This window comes from Anomaloglossus baeobatrachus, chromosome 7 (genome assembly GCF_048569485.1).
Source record: "Anomaloglossus baeobatrachus isolate aAnoBae1 chromosome 7, aAnoBae1.hap1, whole genome shotgun sequence".
Taxonomy (NCBI): Eukaryota; Metazoa; Chordata; class Amphibia; order Anura; family Aromobatidae; genus Anomaloglossus; species Anomaloglossus baeobatrachus.
Window position 1 is genome coordinate 179,268,739 of NC_134359.1, and position 12,489 is coordinate 179,281,227.

Below are 12,489 nucleotides of genomic sequence, written 5' to 3' on the forward strand. Positions count from 1 at the left end.
CATTGCCCACCTTTCTTTCCTTCCTGCAATCGGGGTTGGAAAAGGGCTTGTCGCTCAGCTCCCTTAAAGGACAAGTCTCGGCATTATCTGTGTTTTTTCAGAAGCGTCTAGCACGTCTTCCTAAGGTGCGCACGTTCCTACAGGGGGTCTGTCATATTGTGCCCCCGTACAAGCGGCCGTTAGATCCATGGGATCTGAACAGAGTACTAGTTGCTCTGCAAAAGCCGCCCTTCGAGCCTCTAAAGGACGTTTCCTTTTCTCGCCTGTCACAGAAAGTGGCGTTTCTTGTTGCGATCACATCGCTTCGGCGAGTGTCTGAGCTGGCAGCTCTGTCATCCAAGGCTCCGTTCCTGGTGTTCCACCAGGACAAGGTAGTGCTGCGCCCCATTCCGGAGTTTCTCCCTAAGGTCGTATCCTCGTTTCATCTTAATCAGGATATATCCTTGCCTTCCTTTTGTCCTCATCCGGTTCACCGGTATGAGAAAGACTTACGTTCGCTAGATCTGGTGAGAGCACTCAGAATCTACATTTCTCGCACGGCGCCCATCCGCCGTTCAGATGCACTTTTTGTCCTTGTCGCTGGCCAGCGCAAGGGGTTGCAGGCTTCTAAAGCCACCCTGGCTCGATGGATCAAAGAACCAATTCTGGAAGCCTACCGTTCTGCTGGACTTCCGGTTCCTTCAGGGCTAAAAGCCCACTCAACCAAAGCCGTGGGTGCGTCCTGGGCTTTGCGGCACCAGGCTTCGGCTCAACAGGTCTGCCAGGCAGCTACCTGGTCGAGTCTGCACACTTTCACCAAACATTATCAGGTGCATACCTATGCTTCGGCGGATGCCAGCTTAGGTAGAAGAGTCCTGCAGGCGGCAGTGACATCCCCGTAGGGGAGGGCTGTTTTGCAGCTCTAACATGAGGTATTTCTTTACCCACCCTGGGACAGCTTTTGGACGTCCCAATCGTCTGGGTCTCCCAATAGAGCGCTGAAGAAGAAGGGAATTTTGTTACTTACCGTAAATTCCTTTTCTTCTAGCTCTTATTGGGAGACCCAGCACCCGCCCTGTTGTCCTTCGGGATTTTTTTGTTGTTTGCGGGTACACATGTTGTTCATGTTGAATGGTTTTCAGTTCTCCGACGTTATTCGGAGTTAATTTGTTTAAACCAGTTATTGGCTTCCTCCTTCTTGCTTTGGCACTAAAACTGGAGAACCCGTGATACCACGGGGGGGTATAGCCAGAAGGGGAGGGGCCTTGCACTTTTTAGTGTAGTGCTTTGTGTGGCCTCCGGAGGGCAGTAGCTATACCCCAATCGTCTGGGTCTCCCAATAAGAGCTAGAAGAAAAGGAATTTACGGTAAGTAACAAAATTCCCTTCTTTTTGTTTTCATAACTACATGTTATAAAATTTTGTGGATCACCTGTAAGGTTAAAAATTCTCAATACACTACTAAATGTGATTGCTTGAGGGGTCTATTTTCCAAAGTGGGGGGGTCACTTGTGGGGGTTTCTGCTGTTTTGGTACCTCAGGGGCCCTGCAAAGATGACATGGTGCCAGCAGTCTGCCAGCCAAATTTACATTACAAGTACCAAATGTCACTCCTGTTTGTCAAAACAGAACATTTGACTACATTTGGGGTAACACTAAGCTCAGAAGGAAGTGGGTAGCAAACTGAGTGGTCGACTTTTTTGTGTTGCCTCTTGCAAAAGTAAAAAAAAATTTAGGGCTAAAGCAGCATTTTAGAGGGAAACATAATTTATTTTTTTTCATTCCACTTTTCGTTTCCACTGTGTAGCACCTGAAGGGTTAAAAGATTTTCTGATGGCAGTTTTGAATTATTTGAGGGGTGCAGTTTTTAAAATAGTCTGACTTTATGTATCATGAAAAACAGTCTCAGAATCACTGGCATTCGTTGAAGCGTAGAATTATTACAACATAAAGTGACACTGGTCAGATTTCCAAAATTTGGCCTGGTCATTAACCCCTTTACGACCTTGGACGTACCGGTATGTCAAAGGTCATGTTACTGCCTTTGATGCAGACTCACACTCTGAGCCAGCACTACACATTGTCTGACCTAACATGTGCCTCTAACAGCCACAGGTGGATTGGAGATCCGCCTGTGGCTGTTAATTAGTTAAATCCCGCTGACAATCTCTGACATTGGGCTTTAACACGCGGCAGCAGGGAGCGTGCCGTTACCCGCTCCTATTGGCGGCCCCATAACATCATTGAGGTGCAACAATGGGTTGTCATTACATTCAAGGGTCAGTTGATGACCCCTTTGTCTGTCATAATACAAGCTCTGTACAGCACAAACGATTGTATGATCGCATCTGAAAGTCCCCTAAGGGGACTTAGTAAAAACGATAAAAAGTGAGAAAAGAAATAGGAAAAAAAAGGCTACGGAAGTATAGTACTTTAACCCAGAAAGTCAGGTAATGAAATTAGCAGGGGCAAGTAATAAAACGTATACAATAACAGTGAAGTTTAAAGCGTTGTCCACTACTTTGACATTGATGGCTTATCCTTAGGATAGCTCATGAATGTCTGATCGGCCGGGGTCTGACACACCGCATCCCTGCCGATCAGCTAATAACAGTCCCGGCGGCTGCAGCAGGCTCCATCTTCTGATGTTGGCCGTGGCTGGTTTCTACACTTTCGCCTCCTATTGATTAGAATATGCAGTACCTGGCCGCTGTAAAAAGACGGAGCAGCTTCGGAACTTAGCCTTTGCCGCCACCGCCGGGGACTGAGGTCAACTGATTGGCGGGGGTGCGGCATGTCAGACCCTGGCCGATTAGACATTGATGACCTATCCTTAGGATAGGCCAGCAATGTCAAAGTAGTGGACAACCCCTTTAAAAAGACAAACATACATGTAATTATAATTCATAGTAAACAATGTGCAGCACTTAAGGACTAAAGACAAAGACACACTAAAACCCCAAATGTGCTCAGGGGTCAGCTTGCAAAAAAGCCCCCCTGGCAGCACTATTAATTGTATCAATAAAGGCACAGAGGTGCAGCATTAAACCAGAATATACTTAGAAACCAAGATATTTGAGTCCACCAATGAACCGTGTAGAGAGGTCCTAGGAGCACACTCACTGCGGACTACTGTTTAAGGCCTGTTTCAAACATCAGTGATTCTGGTACGTATGTGCTAGTTTTTATACGTACATGATTCACAGACATACGCAGACTCATTAAAATCAATGCGTCTGCGCACACATCAGTGATTTTTCACTGAACGTGTCTCTGTGCGGCGTACACGCGTGTGCTCCGCACGGAGTAATGTCCGTTTTTTTCTGGCATCACTGCTGTTCCACGGACCACTATGGTGTGATCCATGAAACATGTACCAGAAAAACACGGACATTGGAAATAAAAAGCATTTTCAACTCACCTGTCTCCAGCGACGCTCTCTGGCCTCTGCTGCCTGCAGCTTCCGAGCCGGCTAGTTATGGTCATGCATATTCATTTATGCACGACCCCGCAACCGGGAAGTAGGTGCAGCGGTGGCCGGAAGCACAGCAGAGCCGAAGAGTTCAGCACCACGAACAAGTGAGTTTATCGCCATGTGTAATAACGGATGACGGATCACTTATTATGGATTGCACATGGATAACCCACGTGTGACGTGAATCATGGCACACAGAGGGACAGATGCGTTTTTAACATGTAAGTGAAAAACGTCTGTGTTTTTCACTGACGTGTGAAACAAGCCTGAGGGGTAGTGTATGTCTGGGTAGTGTGTGTCTGGGTAGTATGGGCTCTCCCTGTTGAATCTGCACTATATTCTGCTTGGACTATCTTGTTGTACTATACAAGAGAGCCGGTGAGATCTTTCCAGAAATGATTTTCTCTACAGACGCGGTTTGTACACATGGGGTGGTGGCAGTTCGTAAATATCTAGGTTTATAAGTATATTGCACTTTAATTACATGTATGTTTGTTTTTTTTAAACTTGTACAGTAAAAGTTTTATTACTTGCTCCTGCTAATTTCATCACAAAAAATATGCCATAACACCGCCCCAGATCCTGAAAACGAAAACATTATGGGACTTGGAAAATGACGGCAAACCCATTGTTTTTTCCTTTTTTTTTTTTTTTTTTTTTTTTTTACATTAATGAAATATAACAAAAACTATACTTGTTTTGTATCTACGTACTCTTACTGACCTCCAGAATCATGGAGTTAAATAAAAAAACAAAATAATTGTGGAATTGCACTTTTTATGCAATTTCGCTACACTTGGATTTTTTTTCCCCGTTTTCTAGTAAACTATATGGTCAAATTAATGCTGTCCTTCCAAAATACAATTCATCCAGCAGAAAAGACGCCCTCATATGGCTACGGTGACTGAAAAAATAAAGTTATGGCCCTTGGAAAAAGGAGAGGAAAATACGAAAATGGAAAATAGCTGGCTGGTGAAGAGGTTAAAAGGTATATCCTGGACTTAAAAAAATAATGGAAAAAATGTGCTTAAGCACTAATGCGCAGGTAGTTGCTGCTTACCTGCCTGTTGTGCTTGACGCTGTTCTTCACCGACACTGAGCAGTTGGATTGCTCCTACCAGTAATTCAGTGGAGGCTTCTTTTCTTCTCTGCTCTGTAGACTGGTTGGAACTGCTGACATCATGCTGATTGACAGTCGGCTCACCGCTGCCTAACTGGAGGAGCCGACTGTCAATGAGCATGACATTAGCAGTTCCCACTCTGTTTACAGAGCAGAGCGGATGAGAATTCGGCGCTCTGTTGTTGTAACATCAGCGGAATGAACTAAATCGCTAGCAGGAGCTGTCTGTGACTGATCTGTGCCAGAGAAAAACGGCATCGGACACAATAGGAAGGTAGATAGCAACTACCTGTCAGTACTTAGTCACATTTAAATAGAAAAAAAGTCCTGGATATGCCCTTTAAAGGCCGTAATATGATTGATTCACTGATTTATTTTATTTATCTTTTTGTGGATTGTGTGATGGCACAAAAAAATCATGACATGTCCACTTTTCATCTGAGTCACAAATCAAAATCACCTACAGTGGGGAAAAGTATTTGATACACTGACGATTGTGCAAGTTTTCCCACCTACAAAGAATGGAAAGGTCTGTAATTTTTATCAAAGGTACACTTCAACTGTGACAGAGACAATAAAGAAAATATTCAGAAACTCACATTGTTTTTTAACTAATTAATTTGCATTTTGTTGTATGAAATAAGTATTGAATTCAATAGAAAAAAGAACTTAATATTTGGCACAGAAACCTTTGTTTTCAATTAGAGGTCAGATGTTTCCTGTAGTTCTTGACCAAGTTTGCACACACTGCAGCAGGAATTTTGGCCCACTCCTTCATACAGCTCTCCAGATCTTTCAGGTTTCGTGGGTGTCACTGGGCAACATTGAGTTTCAGCGCCCTGCAAAGATTTTGTATTGGGTTCAAGCCTGTAAACTGGCTAGGTCACCAGAACCTTGAAATGCTTCTTATGAAGCCACTTTTTTAGTTGCCCTGGCTGGATGTTTTGGGTCATTGTCCTGCTAGAAGGCTTGACCCATCTTCAATGCTCTTACCTGGGGAAGGAGGTTGCTGTCCAAAATCTCGCTATAAATGACTCCATCCATCCTCCCTTTAATACTGTGCAGTAGTCCTGTACCATTTGCAGAAAAGCATCTGCAAAGTATGATGTTTCCACCTCTATGCTTCACAATTGGAATGGTGTTCTACGGGTTGTACTCATTCTTCTTCCTCAAAACACAAGTGGAGTTGATACCAATAAGTTCTATTTTGGTCTCATCTGACCACATCATCCAGGTGGTTATTGATGAGCTTCAAACGGTCCTGGATATGTGCAGACGTGAGCAAAGGAACCTTGAGTGTCCTGCAGGATTTTAATCCATGACGGTGTAGTGTGTTACTAATGGTAATCTTTGAGACTGTGGCCCCTGCTTTCTTCAGGTCATTGACCAGATCCTCCCGTGTTCTGGGCTGATTCCTGCCCTCTCTCAGAATACCTCTTACACCATGAGGTGAGATGTTACATAGAGCTCCAGATCGAGTAAGATCTGGAGTCATCTTATGTTTCTTCCATTTTCTAATAATTGCGCCTACAGTTGTTGCCTTCTTACCAAGCTGCTTGCCTGTTGTCCTGTAGCCCATCCCAGCCTTGTGCAGGTCTATAATTTTGTCCCTGGTGTCCATAGACAGCTCTTTGGTCTTGGCCATGGTAGAAAAGGTTGGAGTATGATTGATAGGTGTGTTGGCAGGTGTCTTTTATACAGGTAACTAGTTCAAACAGGTGCAGTTAATACAGGTAATGAGTGCAGAGTAGGAGGGCTTCTCAAAGAAAAAATAACAGGTCTTTGAGAGCCAGAATTCTTGCTGTATGGTCGGTGATCAATACTTATTTCATACAATAAAATGAAAGTTAATTATTTACAAATTATACAATGTGATTTTCTAGATTTTCTTTTTTATTCTGTCTTTCACAATTGAAGTGTTCCTATGAAAAAAATTACAGATTTCTCCATTCTTTGTAGGTGGGGAAACTTAAATCTGCAGTGTATCAAATACTTTTTCCCCCACTGTAATATGTTGTCCATTTTGGCATTCTAATGGGTAGGAAAAGTCTTGCAAATTTTTTGATGTGTGAGAAAATCCCTGATTCCAATAATGGACACCGTGACCAAGTGTTTGTGAATTAGCTCATTGAGAAAAGTTTTTATCACGTGCAAGAAAGAACTGGACATCTGAATGGGGCCTCATACTGAAGCTTTTCTCTGAAACCTACTGTATAATAGGGCCTCAGACCGAAGCGTCTCCCACAGGGCTGTGGAGTCGGAGTCGGTATAAAATGGACCGACTGCGACTCCTAAAATATATAATAAATTGGGGTCAGCAGTGCAATGCAGAATGTGCTGAATATTTTTTCATAGGAATTTTGGAAAGTTATGAAATGTCCTATAAATGTCTGTTCTATTTCTGATCTAAGGCTACATTCACAAACAGCGTTTTTGCTGCGTTTTTTGAGGATACGTTTTTCATCTGCAAAAGCAGATCAGCTTTTTAAAAAACCGCATCACCTGAAAGGTTTTTGAGCTCATAGATAATGTTTTCAATAGCCAAAGCAGATTAGAAAAACGCCACATAAACTGACCTGCTCATTCTTTGTGAGGAGCCGTTATTGAGCGCAAAAACGGATCCTCACAAAACAATGTGTCTGAATGTCATATCTTGAAACCCATTGCCTTTGCTGGGATGCCCAGAGTCACTGCATTTCACTGAACTATTTTGCCATCAATATTCGATATGTTTGTGACAACAAAGAAATTGTTAGCAAGACACTGGCAGTAAAAGATACAAAAGCTCATCACACCAGCCAGTTTCTCCAGGCCTTAGTGGAAAAAGTTCTGCAAGATTACAACTCAAAAAAGAACGGGTTCTTGCTATTGTAACGGACAATGCTTCAAACAGAAGTACAATTAAACTGATAAATGAGAGTAATGAACAACAGCTAGAAGAAAATTTTAGGATTCAGTATGTGTGAGATGAAAGGCCACAGCGCTGTTCATGTAATTGAGAAACAAACAGATATTACAACAGAAGAACAGCAAAATGATACTTTAGAATTAGATGATCTTGTTGAAGCTGCTTCAAAACACTTTCATATTGATCACATGTGCTGTGTTGTGCATACGCTGCAGCTGGCAATAAGAGAGTCTGCAAGAGGGACATGCTGGAAATCTGATTGGAAAAGTGAGGAAATTGGTTATTGCAGCTAGAACCCCTAAAATTGATTCCATCTTGAAGAAACGTGCTGGGAAAGGGGCAATTGTCGATCAAGCCACTCGGTGGGGCAGCACTTATTTAATGATTGAGCGATTGCTTGAACTAAAACCATTTCTTATAGCTATGGCGAACCTTAAGGTAACCCTAAATGAAGGTCAATGGACACAGGTGGCTGAATTTAAGGAATTGCTTAATCACGCATTTACCGTGACTGGAAAATTACAAACTGAGGATTTAACTCCTGGCATTTTCATAAGGGAGTGGAAGTACTTGCTATTTTGCCTTTCCCAATGAGGAGGTTTAATCGCAGATGGCATTTCTGCTTTAATTAAATAGAGAGAGACACAGATATTGGAAAATAAAATTCTTCTGGCAGCTGTTTATGTGGACCCAGGTTATCGTATACTGCTTGATGATCAACAGCTTACTAAAGGAAAAGAAGCTCTAACTGAGGTAGCAGTTAGGACGACTGGCCTACAGGACTGCGAGGTGCATGAGGACTTGGGTCCTGACAGTGCTACTGCTGCCATATCTTCATCCTCATCAGATGAGGAGTTTAACTTTGACAAGTATTTGGATGACATGGAGCAGGCAAAACGTTGCCGCAAGGAAAAAGATTTCACTCCTTCTCCTATAGCAAGCAGATTGACCATATTTCAGCAACATTTTTCACTTGCTCTCAAAGAAATAGAAAAATTCAACCGTTGATCAAAACCGACTGTGCATGAGGCAATTCCTTTATACCCGAAAATTGTTAGAGATGTTGCCCATGTGTTTACGGCTTTGTCTCCAACCCAAGTTAGTGTAGAGAGGTGGTTCTCTAACCTTAAAATTATTAGGTCAGATCTGAGGTCATCTATGAAGGAGGATCATCTGATGGAGGCAATTCTATTTCTTACAACAAATTAATAGACTGCACAAATGTTATTTAGTATGTTTTTGTTGAAAACTTTTTTTTGCCACTTACATAGTTTTACATAGTGTTATAATATATATATACATACATTATATATATATATATATATATATATAAATATATATATACAAATACATACAGTGTATATATATGTATGTGTATGCATGTATATAATATATATATATATATATTATATATATATATATATATATATATATATATATATATAAAATTACATAGTGTATTACATATTTACAATTTATTACAGTTTTGTGTTCTAAAGTTGTATTCCAATAAATATATTTTATGTTCTATCTAAATCACTTGATTATTGTATCATAAAAATGATTAAATGTCTGATGTTCACATTGTACTACAATACATTTTTCACTTAAATATAAGCAATATATGTCGGAGTTGTAGAGTTGGTGCAAGGGAAATTGAGGAGTCTGAGTCGGAGTTGCAGGTTTGGCTTACCGACTCCACAGCCATGGTCTCCCACCACAAACCTACTTTATGGATCAGTATGTTCAGCTCTATAACCTGCTGCCTGCAGAGTGGGCTGTATTTTCAAAGTTACATTACCTTCCAAAATGTGAAAGCGATGCAGATGCAGTATCCGCAATTATGGGGTTATTGAGGTTGGATTTAAAGCACTACTCCATTCCAGTCCTCTGCCCCCTTTCTTATACTTTCCCTCTGCTGGCTTCACCATTTTTCAGCATAACTTGAGTCCCATGGCGCCATCTTGTGCTTGTAACTTCTGAATGCCCGGAAATCAGAAGTTATGTCACAAGCCCTTAATATGTCTACGAGAGCCATAACGATGCCAGAGTGAGACTCCCATAGACTTGTGTTGAGTTATTTTATTTTACTCACCTATATAGCGCTATTAATTCCACAGCGCTTCACAGACTTCATCCTCCGGTGTGCTTCATGAAACACTGGAGCTGCTGGTAGGTCACAAACTGCTGGAGATCGACAGGAGCAATGTTTATAGACTGTGAAGCTGTTGGAGGGTAAGTTTAAGACAGGGGTGATGGGACTTAGATTTGCAATAAAACCCCTCCAAAAAAACCTCTGGAGTGGTCCTTTTACATATGCTTATGTGAAATTGGTTCTAGGCCCTGCCTGATAAACATTTCCCATAATCTTCTACAATATACTTCTGCTTCTATTTAACAGGAATGAATGCTGCAGTGCGTGCTGTGACCCGGATGGCTATTTATGTTGGAGCCAAGGTTTTCCACGTTTATGAGGTATCTTACAGACTACACTCACGTCTCATCTATAAAGCATCCTCATGCCAATAGATATTCTGTAATGCTTATCTTCTGCTGAGTTGCGGTTTCAGCCTGTGGAGCTTCATGCACAGGGGCTTTAGAGCTGAATTGTCACTATGATTGTTGTCTGATACGGTAAGTTCTGGAAAGTGAAATGGTTGAGAAAAAGAGGAAAACCAACTCATCTGTGTGTTCAGGCTCGGGCGAGCATGGGGCAAGGAGCTCTGTATTTGTACCAAGATTAAAAAATTGTCAAATCCACATGTAATAAAGCAAAGGAAAAGCAACGCATTTCAGACGCACACAGACGTCCTTTATCAAAGCTAGCTGATGGATAAGTAAATGACAAATTGTCTCCGATCCTTTTCACTGTTAATGCCATCCGTGTGCTACGGTTCTCCATGGACCCATAGACTTGGTCCTTGTCATCTGTTCTGTCACAAACAGACATGTCTCCTTCTGTTCTACACACACACGGTACATATAAAAACATGAACATGTGAATAGCACCGTAAATTGTAACGATTACGTGCTGTATGTGTTGGAAAAAAAAACCGAGATACAACACAGACGTTTGTATGAGGCATAAGGCAGTATTCAGACAAATGGTCTTCCAGTTTTGTGTCTTCATATATTCTGTTTTTCACTGACTTTGGACTTGTGAAAACTATAAGTTTATGCTGTGATTTTTCTCAGCGCAAACTGACAATTTGCAGAAAATTGCAACTGTATGTTGGACATTGAGTTTAATGGGTCAGTGTTTAATGCTGGTGCTGACTGATCTATGGACAGCACTTGTGTATGGAAATCATTTTGTGCTCTTTTAGACTTCTGATTTTGGCCCGTTAAAAGGGTTTTGTCAAGATGAATTTTCAGAATGCACCACTCTTGGCCCAGACTTTCTGCTTTCCTGGGCGGTGCACTCCACTCCTGAAGACTGACAGTCCAGATTAGCAGCACACACCGCTGATCCTGAACTAAGCACTCTACTAGACTGCTAACAGAGGGAGCTTTGCCCCTGTAGCATGGGAGAAGCACAAGGGGGACTGAGGCTCACCAGATCCATCCAGCTTCAGAAAGAGGAGCTGGTTCTGAAGCATAATAGAGCTTGCTCATAACGCTTGCTCCTAGCCTAGTCGGCCGGCCATGTTTGGAGTTGTTAAAAAATATACTCTTAAATATATTTTTCTTTGAATACGCGATAAGACGCATGAAAAATTGACTACAAAATGTGTAAAAAATAAATGTAGTTTATATCTGATAAAAATGATTGTTAAATTATAAAGTTGCAGTTCAGTTACAGAAAAGGAAAAAAGATATACTTCATTAGCTTACGTAAAAAGTTCAATTAGTCTTTTCATGAGTTCCAGAGAGAGCGACCATATCTTGCTTCAACTTGGGTAAAAACAGGATCAAAGGAACAGACAGACATGCTTCTTAGATGCTGGATGGCTCAGCTTCAACATGTGTGGATTGACTCTCGGAGCAGGAGTGAGCAGCCACCCCCTCCCACCGTGTTATATGACAACTGTCCAATCCATATAGGGTGTTTCAACTGAACACAGTTCCACATGACATAATCACTAGAAGCTTCCAGAAGGAAGAATATATATATATAACTAGGTACCATGCTTATGTCAGCATCTATCCATACTTAATACAGATACCTTATTATTTATTTCTTATAAAAACTTTATCAATAAACTATGCCCTCCAACATAAACAGAACTGTGAACATATATGTCCTACTATAAAATATTTGATAACTAGATGTATTAATTTATTTATTTTTTTAAACATCTTTTTATTGAATTTTAACCGAATTTCTTTTACAATCTGCTCTTATACAAAGAGCATTTCATTGATGACATTATAATCAAAATAGTCCCGCCCACCCCTCCCCCCGCTCTGCGTGCGACCAGAAGCAACTTGAAATGGTAACTTATGTAATTGGTATGTGTCCATTGAGCAGTTCAAGAAGGTACCAAGAGGTCTGTCCAAACTGAGATTTAAGTCTATCCTTAAGCACTGTAGCCAAGTTAGGTATAAATAAAGACCATGTTTCAAAGAAACGCTTAGTCAACTTCTCCTTATTCGACAGTGCATCCAGCCAGTCCATTTTGAATATGAACATTAGTTTTGTTTGGATAAACGCTAGAGAGGGTGCTTCAGGATTTACCCAGAGATGTAGGATACTTTTCCTAGTGGCCGAGGCCCAAATAGTTAACATTGCCCTGGTACCTCTCGGAAGACTTTGTTGAGCCTCCTCCAACATGTTAAAAATCGCCCACTGTGGTGTCAGAGCAAACTGAATATTGTATGTGTTTTGTAAGACTGAGTGAACGCTTCTCCATACTCCCTGTATCTGAACACAGTCCCATAAGTGGTGAAACAGGTCAGTGTCTCTTATGCCACATTTAGAACAAGAGTATAAGGCATTTGTGTCCATTTTTGATTGAATTTTTGGAGTAATATATGCTCTATGTAGAATCATCAAGGCCATATTTGT

General features: G+C 41.4%; 1 protein-coding gene across 5 annotated transcripts in view; it reads left to right on the forward strand.

Moving 5' to 3' along the window:
* The window catches only part of PFKL (phosphofructokinase, liver type), a 300,427-nt gene that overhangs the window by 49,243 nt on the left and 238,695 nt on the right, over nt 1-12,489 (forward strand). For 4 of the 5 annotated variants that reach the window (XM_075317821.1, XM_075317820.1, XM_075317822.1 and 1 more), the window contains exon 2: nt 9,883-9,956. The exons of the other annotated variant lie outside the window; for it this stretch is intronic. In XM_075317821.1, coding sequence (XP_075173936.1) covers nt 9,883-9,956 — 74 coding nt within the window. The remainder of the gene's footprint in view (nt 1-9,882; nt 9,957-12,489) is intronic. 5 annotated transcript variants of the gene reach the window in all.